The sequence below is a fragment of the Myripristis murdjan genome, chromosome 8 (assembly GCF_902150065.1).
Source record: "Myripristis murdjan chromosome 8, fMyrMur1.1, whole genome shotgun sequence".
NCBI classification, from domain to species: domain Eukaryota; kingdom Metazoa; phylum Chordata; class Actinopteri; order Holocentriformes; family Holocentridae; genus Myripristis; species Myripristis murdjan.
The window spans coordinates 21,875,908-21,891,284 of record NC_043987.1 but is presented as its reverse complement, the minus strand read 5'-3'; the positions used below and the strand labels follow the sequence as shown (position 1 = coordinate 21,891,284).

General features: G+C 38.8%; 1 protein-coding gene across 1 annotated transcript; it reads right to left on the bottom strand.

Annotated features, from left to right (window-relative positions):
• Positions 1-1,593: 1,593 nt before the first annotated feature.
• Positions 1,594-12,734, bottom strand: LOC115364059 (uncharacterized). Its single transcript, XM_030058471.1, has 8 exons — positions 12,631-12,734; positions 11,158-11,263; positions 7,765-7,848; positions 7,072-7,266; positions 6,773-6,889; positions 3,953-4,960; positions 3,449-3,617; positions 1,594-2,475 (listed from the first exon to the last, which is right to left on the bottom strand). Exons 3-8 carry the CDS (start codon positions 7,769-7,771, stop codon positions 2,346-2,348), a joined length of 1,626 nt encoding a protein of 541 aa, XP_029914331.1. The 5' UTR covers positions 7,772-7,848; positions 11,158-11,263; positions 12,631-12,734; the 3' UTR covers positions 1,594-2,345.
• Positions 12,735-15,377: the final 2,643 nt, after the last annotated feature.

Below are 15,377 nucleotides of genomic sequence, written 5' to 3'. Positions count from 1 at the left end.
CCCCCCAAATGTCTATGTGCATTCCCAGTTCAAAAAGCCATGGTACTCTGTCTGCAGGTACAATCATTAAGAAGCTGTTATCATTATGATTCCATTGTTTTAAATAAATAAATAAATAAATAAAATTAACAATTGGCACATGTCAACCAGATCTAGTCTTCTAGTTTTTTTCTTTATTACTTACATAAAGCTGTTTGAGAGATGGAAACATCCAGCTAAATAAATATTTCCAGCACACATGGAGTGGTCAGCTCAGGCCGGCTCCAGCTGAACCCTGAAGGATCATCTGAAATAAGAGAGTCAAGCCAGACAAGTCCTCAAAACAGCAGAGAGGAGGCAGAATGCAAGTGGAATTCATCAGTTTGTTATGATTTGGCCAGTGTCATGCAGCACTTCACCAGGTGGAACTGACAGCTTTTAAAACTTTGTCCAATTAGTGGCTGATTTTCATGTCCTCATAGCTTTTCTGTTGTGTTGTTAATTTGTCCATCAGCAATAAGAAATCATCTTCATCTCTGCTGGATGTAACTTTGACAGCCATTATGAAGCACAATTTTGCAGGTTTTGACATTGTTAATTAAAGTTCATGTGACTCAGGAAAGCCTACTTACTGTATTGTATCACACACACACACACACACACACACACACACACACACACACACACACACACACACACACACACACACACAGCACACATCACTTAATTTACTGTGTGTTTTGACAAGCACAAAGGTCACTGGAGCTTCGAAAGGTCAAGAGCCATGCACTGTAAAAAAAAAAAACGTAAAAAAACGGTTATTTTCTGGCAGCAGGGGCGCCAGAAAATGACTGTAAAAAAACAGAAAACTACTGTAAAATTAAATCTACAGATAAACTGTAAAAAAACAGTGATTTTCTGTGCATAAAAACACTCTATTACTGTAATTTTACAAGAAATATTTATATAATTGCATTAAATCCTTTAGTTTTAACATGCATTAACTGTAACAATAGAGTCATACACTAGTAAAAAATTGAAAAAAAAAATTAAAAAGATGATAAATAAAAGCTTAAGTACAGATAATTTCTTCTTTTTTCAATAAAAGTACTGTAAAGTTAGGACCATTTACATATAAAACACATGAAAAACATTTAATTTTATGGTGCAAAAGTATTAATTTAAAGTAAAAGTCAGAAAGTATTATACAAAAAAACCTTTCAGTTTCTTATAATTTCTTGTTTTTTTCAATACAAGTACTGTAAAGTTAGGACCATTTACATATAAAACAGATAAAAAAGAAGTAATTTTATGGTGCAAAAGTATTAGTTTAAAGTAAAAGTCAGAGAATATTGCACAAAAAAAACTTAAAATTTCTTATAATTTCTTGATTTTTTAATACAAGTACTGTAAAGTTAGGACCATGTATATAAAAATCCCACAAAAAACACATAATTTTACATTGGAAAAGTGTTATTAAATTAAAACCTGTTAATTTTATCTATCTATCTATCGATCGATCAATCGATATCTAAACACAAGTGTTATATTTAAAAAATGCTGCAAAGAACCATCAAATTGAACAAGGAAATGACACCACCACTCATCTACTTACTTACTTTTTTAATTGTTAACATAAATGCCTCAGCAACAACACAACAGCATATTATACATATCTTTAAAGTTCCTCTTTCATCCACCTGTGCCTTCAAATAAAAAGGCATTCTTCTCCCTAAATGACATCCTGTTGGTTTGCACTTTTAAATGATCATTCCCTGCGCTATGTAGGGCCCAAACAACAGGAAATACAGTGCAGAGTCCATTTCACAGGGTTTTTAAATATCATATTTTTGACCAAATACCTAGATAACGTAGAAATCAATATTGTGATATTTCAATGATCATTCTGTGTTTTCACAAAATATTTCCTCAGTTGCATTTTTAACAGTCTTTTGTAGGATAAGTAAACCCAAAGGAGCAATTATTACATGAACAAATGAGAACATTTGCATCTTTTACTGTAATGCAACCCTTAAATGATGTTGAAAATGTGACTAAATACAGCCTTTTTACAAGCATTTAAACAACATATCTGACAACATTCAAGGTTTCAAAGGGTTAACGTGGAAAAGATACTCTTGTGCCGGTAATATGATATCCAAAATTCCAGACAATATGCAGTCTTACAACACTTGAGCATTTAAACATTACATATTAGCAAACAAACATAAACAAATTAACAAATTCAACTTGAAATGGCTTGTGTAACATGCCTAATTATATGAAAGAAAGTGACTTGATGTGTGTCTCTATGAGGGAGATGATTGTTTGTGTGCACACGTGAGCATGTGCATGTGTGATGTCTTCTACTCTCTCCACTCAAAGTCTGCAATGTTTCTAATCAGTGAAAGAACCTTGGGATTGATGGACTGCTGTTTTTTTGATTCTTTCTTCTCCACTTTGGTCCCCTTGTCTGGATTTATCTTGAAGAGGCATCTGTTAAGACAGAGGTACATTTGAATGTAGTGCTACTACCATTTTAATAATCACAAATCACATTAATTGACTTTACACTTTAATTACAACTTAAAGTCAAAGGGTAATACTGATCTTAAATTAACTTTTCATCAACTGGTAAGTTCAAAGTAAGTTATACTTTATTGAACAATGTGGAGGAATTTGTTCTCTGCATTTAACCCATCCTTACTATTAAGAGCAACAGACAGCCAATGTCTAGCGCCCAGGGAAAATCTTCAGCAGCTAGCCTGGCCCCTTCACATCAACCTGCTGTTCCCGGATGCGATGGAGTGGGAATCCAGCTGCGGAGTCTCTGGCTGTAGGCGCAGCTGCACTGGGGAGGCCGCTGCTGCTCTTGCTGCGCTGCCACCCGGGAGCAACACAATGGAGAGGGCATTCAGCTGCTGAGCCGCTACCCCTGCTGTTGTGCTGGGGTGCCGTCTGGGAACAGCAGGTTGGTGTGAAGGGGCCAGGCTAGCCGTTGAGCGAGCCAGGTGAGCTGCTGTGATGGCTATATTGGCTGCTGTGAAGGCCTGGTTAGCAAAATGGCGGCCTGGAGATTTGAGTTCTGCTAGAGCTGCCCCAAGTCTTCTAAAAAGGCGTGGCCTTTGGTCAAAACCACATTATAGAAAGCAGGAACTGAGCTGTGTGGAGTGTCCCGCTTTCTCCACTGTCTCTGCCCCAAACACCATAGCAAGTCCCTAGCAACCACCCAGAACACCCTAGCAACCACCTAGCACTGCCTTAGCAACCACCAGGAACACCATAGCAACCACCTAGCAACACCCTAGCAACTATCAGGAACACCATAGCAACTGTGTAGCAATGCCTTGGCAACCAATAGCAACACCACAGCAACTGCCTAGCAACCACATGGACCATAGTAACCGCCTGCCAATCCCCTAGCAACTGCAACCATTTAGCAAAAAAACAACTACACTTGACGTCTTACCTCTGCAAGAATTCCAGAGTTGCTCCCAGGTCTGCTGGATAACTGATGTTGAGGCAGTAGTACGATGCAAACATCAGTATAAGGGCATCACAAAAATTTTGAATGCTGCCATTCACGATGGTCTGGTCCACTGCAAGCATGAAGTGTCCTGCTGTCAAGGGAGAATTCCCTAAGATACACAACAGAGAAACAACAAAAATCACAAATATTTCAAGTTTCCGACTTTCCAAAATTGCATTTAATAATGGTGAAATTACAAAGTGCTAAAATATTTGGTGCAGATCATATATTTCTTTGTACTAGTGGTCAAACAGCCAATCATGCAGTTGTTGTGCTAGATTTATAAGGTCAATATTAACATTTAATCCTTGTTATTTCCAGGACACCCGCCCCCAATACATAGTCTTGTTAATTTATTATTTTTGATATTGATGCCTACGTACAGCAAAGAAAGACTATCTTAAGTAAATAAATAAATAATAATAATAAAAAAAAAAAACATACCACACGCAACAATGCATGGTGTGCTTGGAAGTACCCCAACTTCAGATGGCAGACATGTTTTATCAACCACCAGGAACATCTTGCCCTGGGCTTCATTGAAGTGCTTCAAGAGCAGCATCAGACATCCAGGAAGATCAGCATCTAGATGGTTCACTTTAGCAATTTCCATACCGGCTAGGATATCTTCTATTTTGCTCTTCTTCTCATGGGATGCAAGGTATGACACGACTCTTGCACATTTAACTGACATAGCTTCCCTGTCAACATCCACACCCGTGAGTTCTTTGAAGTGAGCAATCATGCCACACATCTCAAACAGATATGGCCACTCTCTTACCAACACAAGGGTTTCCATTCCACTTATTATGTCGTTTCTCTGAGTGTAGAAAGTTGCCACCATTTTCTTGGCAATATTTCTGGTGTCATTGCTTCTGTTTTTGTGCATGTTCTTTAGTTCCTCTTGTGTACGTTTCTGAGTGTCCTCAGTTTCATGTGGTGGCAGCCGCTTTGGCTGCCAGTTTACACAGCCATAGGTATCCAGTCTCACCATCTTGGACGGCGGGTCTTCTCCCTCACTTGTGCTGGATGCCTGTCTTTTTAGGTAGAGGGAAGTTTTTCCCCTATTGATGTTGTCAACCCTGCTCTGCAGCTGCTTGGTAAGAGAGTCATAACCGCTACCTACAACTTGATCTTCAATAACATCTCTGAATGACAGAGGATAAGCTGAAACAATCTTCCTGGCAATTTCACTAAGATGTTTCTTCCCTGGTGTAGGGCAGATGGTTAGGATTTCGCCTACCATCAGGCGAATGAATTCACGTCTTTCACGTCCTGATGGCCGCTCTCTGTTTTCAAGCTTTCTTTTAAATTCTGATGGCATTTTGCTCCAGGGGATCTCAAAAATGAAGTGCCAGTTGTTGTTCACTGCACTCTGTACACGAGGCGTTGAAGGTGTACTTGAGCCTGGGGTAGACAGTGGAGAGCTGGAGTTGTCTGCACAATATTCACCTGGAGAAGGCACAGAGAAAATATTTAAAAACAGTGATTGAATACATTTTTTCATTCAGTATTGGCCCTAAAGATAATAAAAACTATTTCTGCAACACAGAACACTGTTCATAGAGGTTGACGGTTTTTTCTGTTTTTAACTCAGTTCAATTTAACAGTTTATCATGTGAATGATTTGATGCATACATCTGGCTTATAGATAGAATGAAAATATTTCAGGAGTTCAAAGTAAAAGAAAGACAACTGCCTACCAATATAGGTTTTTAAATAGGTACACAGATAATCTACTTTCTTAAAAGGCCAATCCTGTCTAAAAACAACGTAGGGTGTATTATTAGACGACAACAAGTGTAAACTTTGGTTCGGTACCAAAACCACGTGAATCGAAGCATTTTTGAGTGAGATCAGAAAATGTGTTTGCAAGAAACAGCATATAATGCTAGCCCGTGGGGCAATCTCGCCAACGTAAACATAAATTGCTACTTGAAGTCTCTTACAAGGCTCAAAATATCATTACACCTCAGTAATACAGTGGATAGGGTCCCTACAGACAAACCCAAGTCATTTGAACTTTGTAAATGTACACAAAGGGTATAAAAAGGACCCCAGCACAGCTACGCCTACAGCCGGTGACTCAGCAACTGGATTCCCACTCCACTGCATCCGGGAACAGCAGGTTGGTGTGAAGGGGCCAGGCTAGCTGCCGAGCGAGCCAGGTGAGCTGCTGTGATGGCTGTATTAGCTGCTATATGAGCTGATCGTGCACTTTATTTATATCTCCATGCGTAATGATTTACCTGTTGTCTTTCGGCATGATTTGTGAAACCTAATTAACCGGTATGTGTGATTATTTTTTTGCATTCTTATTCATATGATATAAAAAGGCATGGAGCTGGAAATGGCTTTCTGTTATGTGGTGCTTGCCGTGCGTAATGGTGATTTAGGCTACCAGTGTGCATGCAGGCTGCAGAACAGGGAGAGAGTGCGGATAAAATAGTTTTTCGTTAGTTAAGAAGTTTGGCAGCCGGGCCTGGTCTGCAGTGTCTTCAGCCATGTTGAAAATGTCGGTGCACCGCGCTGCAGTGCATTTAAAGGTAAGGAGAGGAGCTGATCTGATTGGCTAAAATGGAGTCCGCTGTGATCACACCCACATGACTTCTTCCCTCCCGCTTCCCTCTTGCGCTCAGAAGCGTGACCCAGGCGCACCTGTGCCGGGTCACCAAAATTGCAAAAAAGATTTGGCTACGTCTACTTAAGAGGTGCAGCTGAGCTGCACCCATGCTGTGCCTGGTCTATGAGAATAGAGCCCTATATTTGTGTTTATGAGGGAAGGAAAAATGAAAAAATGTAAATAACTGTAACCAATTAACTAATTATAACATCCTGTTTCTATTCAGTTCTGATACTAATTATTAATAACTTGTAATATTTTTACATTATTCATGATTAATTTTGAAATGAAACTTTTTTGAAGTATATGTTGCAGTTTTTGCATGTAGACAAGGTGCCAGAATGAACAAGAAAGCATGAAAATAGAGCTTTTTTATCAAAAATTTTTACAGGGGAGGATCCCCCCGGACCTCCCTACAAGGGTCTGGGCTCAGCCCCCAATGTCCCCAGGTCCAAAAAACGCCCCTGGGGGTGCTCCAGTATCTCACCATGTAGAGCACATACCACGTATTATTAGACTACCACAGCACAGGTTCGATTCTGACCCCTGCCCTTTGCTGTATGTCATCTCCCTCTCTCCTCCATCCTTCCTCAACTATCGCTGTCAAATAAAGCAGAAATTCATCAAGGACATTTTCTTACTTGGGGATGAACTGTCTGTGCCTGGGATTACACTTCTCATTCCTCTCGCTGTGGCTATGGGACAGGCTAGCTCAGCTCTGGAGGGCGGCTCAGGAATCTCGCTGGCGTCCTTTTTAGCTGCATATGAGACACAAATGGAATTAGGCCTGCAATCATGCTTTTTCATTACACAGCTGTTTCAGTCTTTAATTTGCAAAGCAAAACATTACCATTCAGATTATCTCAAATGTAGTTAAGATAGTGTTTTTCCCCACACTTATGGGAGAGAGTTTTTAAAACTCACAAATAAGTAAACTTACATAAAGCTTTAATATGTTCAATCATTTTTCTTGCTTCAATTGGCCTCAGGACATTGACGAGATCTTGTTCCTGGACATATTTCAGGTCATCCAAGGTTTCCACACCAAGTGTCTGTAGAGCCTCCAACACCAGTTCAATTGTACTTGAGTTTGGCAGCACAGACTGGACAAAGCCAGCGAGATCATCATCCATTACTCAAGAAAAATAGAGAGAAAAACAGGGCATGATACTTAGCACCAATAGTTATGTAAAAAGCGCTCACTGTACATAATCCAATAGTAATAATTTGTAGTAATCAAGTAATAGCTCTCAATTTATGTTTTTGCAATAGTATTTCCACCAACAACCACAGGGAATGTTGTTGCTGAGTGCAGTACCAAACACTAAAGCAATCCCACCTGGTACCTGCCTATTTTTAGCGACTACATAACTATCTTCTGAGGCGTGCCGGGCTCGGGGCGTCTTTAAAAGCTGAACTTCAGGGATCATTGGACTGCCAGACCAAGACCATGAAAAGCTTACCCCCTCCAGAGAACTAATCTCCACCCAGGTTTACCTCAAAAATAAAAAAGGCAAAATAACAAAGAGTGAACCAGAAGACGGCTGTTTACTCAGTCCACCTGGATCACTCATCCTAACCAACCAGGGGGATCACCTACCACATAGATCAGCACTCAGACAACCATACTCACCATGCATGAATTAGACCAACAGGAAGGGGGTTGCACCACACAAGACAGCACCCCTGCACCCCACTAGATGTGTTATGGCCCTGGCTGAGAGGGAAGCAACATTAAGGGTTACGAACACAGTGTACCATCAGTATCATTTAAAAGATGACATGGTTTTTGAAAATCAAATGGAGACACTGCCTGCTGCAATGTCAGCTGTTTTAAGAGAAAGAGTGTGTCTGGAGTGTTTTTTTTTTTTTTTTTTAAGAGTGAGAAGCAAGTGCTCGCAATCACCCAGTGAATGGAGTTTTTTTTTCTTAAATGCATGACACCACCTTGAACAGTAGATGTAACAAGCACCAATAGTAATCCAGCAACAGATCTACATTTCCTTTTTTTTTTTTTTTTTTACAACAGTAATCCCATAATAATACAAAGGGAGTAATCCAACAATAACTATCTGTATTTGGTATAATCAATCAGTAATCAAAAGACAGCAGGCCAATGGCACTCCCAACAGTATTCCAAAAAGTATTCCTACAATAGTGCTCCATTTATTTCAAAGTTTTAAGAAGTCATTGACTTATTACAGACCTCATATTTTTAAACTCAAATTTTGAGCATTTAATGAGTACTTGTGCCATTTTCGAGGTCTTGCATAGTGAAAGTAGTACAATCATCCTTACACTGTCTACTGCTCATGAAGTTGCAACTCACCATAAAACAGGCAATAATTTCTTATCCTACTCAGTATCTACTACACTATGTTTTAGTGATATTACTTTACCTCCACAAGCAGCATAAGCTGGCAATGGATAGTAATCAAACAACAGCTCTCCATCTATGCACCTCAAGTCCCCAATGGCTGTATGAATCTCATGAAGTCCCAGATCTTGTGAATATGATGAACTGTGAGGCGTTACAAGGAAGTATACCTTCTTATTGTCCATTATTAACATCAGCTCTATTTGTGCAAACACTGTTGGCATGCCAGGACCTATGCAAACAAAGAAGCTCTTTCTGTAAAGAGTGCCTTTCCACTGTATCTCAGTAGAGACAACTAGATCACACTCCTCAGGGAAGCTTGCTTCTACTACTGCACTGCGTACTGCATCACTGTACAGCTCTGCATGGAAAGTGGTGGATTCCTTCACTTGCAAACTAGGAGCAAAAAAGGAATTTGAATTTAGATACGCCTGCAAAAGCTGATGGTTGTTCGCAAGTGTCTGACACACTTGTTTGAAGTTTTGTGTTCTTCGTACACATCTTTTGAAATACGAGTGTTTGCTCTCAAACCTCATTGTCCACAATCTTATGAGTGGACCAAACTTGAGGATCAAAGCAGGGTAGTGGAGAATATAGTGGTGCTTTGGTTTGAGTTTGTCACCTGGAAACAAATCTTTCCTTGTCTCTAAATACTCTACTATGAGAACATTGAGCAAAGCAACTTGAGAGAGAGATATTCTGGGGGCAACTATTAATTCCACGAGTTCCTTGAGCTGGACTGTAAGCTGCCACACTGGATCATCTCTGTCTGTGACTTTTTCACCTATAATAACAGGAAGCAGTCTCAGAAGACACCAGTTTTCTGCTGCTTGGCCACCTATTTTAGCTCCCTTTTCAACAACCTCAGGAGGAGTAGAAGTGGCATCAGATCCCAGATAACTGAACTGCCTGATTCTCCGGTTTAGCTGAGTATAGGTGAAGAACTTTTTTATTTTTACAAAGTACTTGATGTAAATGGCCAAGTCATATGCAACAATTCCCTCAAACACATCATGACCTATGCAGGGTGGCAACCCAGGTTGGCAGACATGGAAGTAGGTGAGAGCATTGAAAACCGAATCAAATTTCACACCTCTGTTTTCTGTTAGAGCACCACTTTGCAGCTGCTCCACTGCCTCACTGTAATTCAGCACTGTTCGGAGTGGGGCACTTTTTTGAACATCATGGAGCTCACTTCTAGTTACAAGGCAGTATCGACAGAAATAGGTTGAGGAGCTAAAATTCTCTGTAAAACCTCCAATATTATGAGACCCCAAATTGTCTCCAGTGATGCACAACACTGTTGCCTTGACAACTTTCCCAGAAATCACGATTCCATTTGTCTCCATGTCCTTTATATCAGATAGCATTGTGGAGAACACTTTTTCATGCCCAAAATACTTAAAATCTACCTCTCTACACAAAAGTAAAAGCTGTACATTTTCAACACTAGATCGATGAAAAGGAGCAAAATTGGCCAGTGTAAAATACACTGCCAGTATTTTGTATTTTTTTTTTGCTGACCCAAGAGGATTAGCGATTTCAAAGGCGTCTTGATAAAGTATAACTTTCAGCGTTATACCTGACTCCATAAACAGTGCATTAGACTTGTACACAGAGCCATCTGTCACATCATTTAGAATGTGTGCAGAGGAGTCATCTATAGACTTTGTACATTCTTGCCACACAATAGGTTCTTTAAGCAAAGCCTTTAAAGTTTCTTTTAAGGGTATATACTGCACAAATTGCTCTTTTCTGTTTTCATCTATACCTAACCTGATTGCTTGAGGATGCACATAAGAGAAGTTCTCCTGAAAGTATTTCCTTCTCAGATACTCAGTAGAAAGTGCAGGGCTACAGGATGAATGCAAACTAGTGTCATTTAAAACTTTCAAAACATCTATGATTTCTGACTCTGTCAAGCTGGTATTAACTTGCAGGGCACCTTTGATTTGATTTGTTGTGTAATGGTGACACACACCACTGAGACTGTTCACTTCTTCCACAATCATCTGAATAGTGGAAGAAGGTACAAGGTACTTGGCCTGCAACTTCATGTAGAACATACACAAATTCTTCCTATACAATTCTTTTACATCATCTGGGTCAGAGTTATCCTCTTGCTCATCATGTACAATGCTTGGATCTGACTGATTCTGAAAATCAGAAGACTGGGTGGGCACAGGGTTAACAATATGCTGATCTGAGACTTGGACAGATGTTAAATTTTTATGATTTCTAGAAAGGTGTGCAGTAAAAGAGGACCTTAGGGAGAAGGCTTTGCCACAGTCTTTGAATGGGCACTGCACTTTTTCTTTCTTAGAGACATGAAACTTCAAATGAGCTAAAAGATCTTTCAGATCAACACACTGTTTCCGGCAATTCAAAATTTGACATATCAGTTGTCCGGGAACTATGTGGCACTGTGTCACAGATGATTGTCTGTGGTGACGATAAATGTGGCTTTTAAAAGAATTGTATTTAGTAAACTTTAATTTGCAACCCTCAATACAGCAAGAATATTTCCAATGTGCTTCGTTTTTGTGGAGTTCTTGATGAATAACATATCCTTTCACCGTTGTATGAGAAATGCCACACGTAGGACATCTGAACATTTTGAGAGGAGTTGCCATTTTGTAAACCTCTTACTTCAGGGCTCCAAGACTACTGAATGCTGTCAATTCCAGGTGTTCGAGCTTTGTCAAGTTCCAGGGTCACAAAAGGGGTCCAGATCAGCATCAAGAAGTCCAGCTTACTATAAATAAGAAAAGGTAGATCAAATTAATAGATCAGATATTGAAAGGTGGTTTTATCAGATTGTGTGGTCATAAACAGCATAATACAAGTTACTCTTATCTCCTTATGTGAAATTTCAGCTTTGTGACTCAATGGTTGTCAATTACACTTATGATACAAGATAAGATACTCCTTTATTAGTCCCACAGTGGGGAAATTTCCTGCATTACAGCAGCAAAGTGGATAGCAATGTTAGAATAGACCATTTTTACAGCAGCCATTTTAACATTAAAAAGTAGGGTAAACAATTGTAATCTAACTAGCTAACAAATAACCCAGGCAAAATATTTTAATATTTTGAATGGGGAAGGTTTTACAAAATGTTGTCTTATTTTAATGCCATGCAGGAGAAACAAACATCGATTTTTAGGCTGCCATTTATACCATTTGTTAGCATTTACAATGACCAGCTCCATGAATGCTGTCACTGCTGCCATTATTTTTTATCTGTGGTGAGGACAAACAATTATCCCCTTCATTGTGATTTATGCAGCATCACCCATTAATATTGCTCTGAAAGTTTTTGAACACAAAAAGAGACTGTTACAGACTTCAAAAATATCACATTTGGAATTGTTCCCGCATCATCTCTCCCAGTGACTTTCTACATCCTCCATGAAAATCCATGTACGCTGCCTGCAGAGTATGCAGAGAGGTACGCACCTTCTCACATCAAGTTTCCCACTGATACATACCGATATTTGCATAGATTTCTGCTCAGCATCATGCAGAATAAACCCTGCTAACTATTTCATATCAAAATGACAGCTGTGAAAATATCTATTGGTGATTAAAATGCTTCCTAAATGATAGTGAGCGCTTCACTCTCCGATCGGGCACACACTGATACTGCCAACCTGAACCGACAGCAGATGACGCAGCAGTTGCTCTCTCCAATATGGCGGACTCACTAACTTATTACCTCCGCTAGTAACACCTGCGCGGCATTTTTAAACCAAGGTTGCTGCTAGCAAACGGTCTAAATACCTGTCATGCCTCTGGCTAATGTTAGACACACACGGCCACACACAGCACCTTGTGCTACATGTATTGTATAAAAGGTGCTTCATAAATAAAGTTGACTGACTGATTGATTGATTTTAGCAAGTGCAAGCTAAAACTAATACGAAGATAATGTGCTTAACTTTAGCAATGCAGCTTAACTTTAGCTGCTACCTAATGTTAGCTAACGTAACATTAGCTAATATTACTTTGTTCCAGTCGCCCATCAAAATGTACACCACTAGCTAGAAAGTTAGACGTTTGCGGTGTTTTCTTGAGTTACAAATCTTTTGCATTCGTCGAGAAATTATTTTTTTACGTTACCTCTCAAATGCGGTGCTTCTCCTTGCCAGCAACCGTTCCGCAGCGCAGTTGAACAGGGACTGGTCCAGGCATGCCAGGTGGCGCTCCCTCTGGTGCGTGCTCCCTGCATGTACCTTGCGTGGATTCAGCAGGAGCGACTCTGATTGGCTGCAAATCGACTATAGTGAAAATCATTTGCTCAATTGAAAGATGTTGTTGGCAGACTCCTTCTGTCATGTATTTCTGCTTATGGTCATGGCGCCAATCGTTATATAGTTTAAGAACTGTTGTGGGCCGCTTAGTTGTATCTCTGCAGACTGTAGATATTGAGAGGGCGAAAGGCCAAATTAAAAAAAAAAAAAAAAAAAAAAAAAAAAAAAGATTGACAGGTACCTGCTCTCTTAAAGTCTCATGGCAGAGAGCCATGTAGAGAGAAAACTGATCAATGGAGCTCTCCTTCAAAACTTATCAATGACCACCACAGTTATTTATTTTATTTTATTTTATTTTATTTTATTTTATTCAGTTTGCACAGTGGACTGAGTGGTATCGATATGGAATTCCGCATTTTTGCCTATAATTTACATCACAGGTCTATGTCTTTTAAATAAGAAATCATAAGTGAATGGTCACATAAGGTTTGCCTGCTTTTAACCCTTATACCATGTTTGGGCTAAATCTGTCTTTTGTCATAAAAATAATTATAATAGTATTAATTTTGGTTACCCATGAACATGAAATACCAAAGTTATGTATTTTTTCCTGAATTTTTAAACTGTAATCATTTGTCCTATGATAAGTCTATAATATGCTGTATAGCCAAAGAATATACTCCAGAGTTCTTGACTCCCAAAACTGGGACATTGAAACCCATTGAAACCACATATTTTGATCCCTGTATACTGCATTCTATGGACTTTTAGACCTTTCAAGCCCATTATTTTCCTTAAAAATTGTAATTTTTAACATTGGTTAGCAGATGGGCCATTTTTTGCCCCCTCACCCCTTTGTGCAAATACATGTTATTTTCCTAGTTTCTACCAGAGGCATTTCTCCTGTGTTGTAGATCAGTAGTTCCCAAACCAGTCCTCAAGGCCCCCCTGTCCTGTAGGTTTTTTGTTTCAGCTCTCCTCTTTCACACCTGATCCATTTAACCCTCCTATTATGTTTGGGGTCAATTTGACCCCAGCCAATGTTTAACGTCTCTAAATAAATGATTAACATCATTTTTTTTGCTTCATATTTAATGAGTGTTCCTAATGCAATGGGCACTACCGGGTAAACATGAAATTGACATGATGATATGTTTTCAATGTCCTGTACACACTTTGTAACGCATTGGTTATAAATAACAAAAATCTGTACTTAGAAATAATATAAAGCCATTAAAACACCAAAAATTAATATTTCTTTCCAATTTTAGGCCAATCAGTGAGATTTTATGGTGATTTGAATATTTTTCCATTGTCGCCTAATAGGAATACTTGATGTATAAGTGGGGGTGGGAAGGGAGTTATGTTTTATTTAAAGGGCAATTTAGGTCATCAACAAAGAAACATAAAGTACTTGACACATAAACTTTGATAACAATTTTAGTTATAATAATTTTGTGGAGGTTTAAACTGCAGGGGTCAAATTGACCCCAAACATGAAAGACGTTCAAAAATGTGAACATAACAGGAGGGTTAAGGGGTTCATGCTGATTGGTTGAAGCAGATCTACCTGAACAGGCCCTGCATTCCAATACTACCATACTATTTAGTACGCCAAAAAAAAAAGAATTAGTATGTCCCAATACATAGTATGTCAGATGCAGTATGCCAAGAGTATCAGGATGTTCTACTACATCCAGTCAGATTTCACAGTCTGCATTTCAGCATGCTTCTTTGGCCATTTTGACCCACAATCCTTTGCGCAGCGGAAGTTACGTCGCACTGACTGAGTTGCGTGTACAGGCCACGCCCACATATGGAAGACAACAGGACACACACATATTGCACTCACCTCAGTCAGTGACAGCAGGCGCAACAGGAAGACAGAAGATCAGAAATATGACAGATGACAGAGCAGTATGAAACAGCACCGCCATTTTGACAACAACATTCAAATGTGGCGCTACGGATGGCGGCGGAAGTGAGCAAGAGGGTCGGAGGTCAGGGAGGACGTATGTAGTGTGTCCCAAATCAAACCCTTAAATTAATACAAATGGAGTGATAAAGTGAAAGTTAAAATCTGTAACAATGTAGTTTTTAACTGTCAGATAGGATAGTAAATACTTTTTTTTTTAGTTTATTTACATAAAGTGGTGGTTAATTTATGCATAATGACAAAACATTTCTTTCTTTAGTCATATATTTTTCCACACTTATACAATTTTTAAATGTAAAATTCACAACATTTTTAATGTATTTTAAGGTGATATATCACTAAAACAGAGTCTTTTTTGGTAAAACTACAGTAAATCTATATATTTTGCAGCAAAACAATACTCTTTTTTTACAGTTATTTTTTGTAAATTGATACTTTAAAATATGTTAGAAAACAGATAATTAGTGTATTTTATTTTTACAGATTTTATTTGTTAAATCACATTACATATTTAAATAAATAGTGAAGTTTTGTAAATTTAAGATCATTTTCCTGTGAGCCTCAAATACAGGTAAAAAAATGCAATTTTATTAGAAAAAACTGTCAAAAAAATGTTTTTTTTTACAGTGTGAGCACACCATGTAATTTCATGTTAAAGATGTACTTTATGTGTGTAGTTG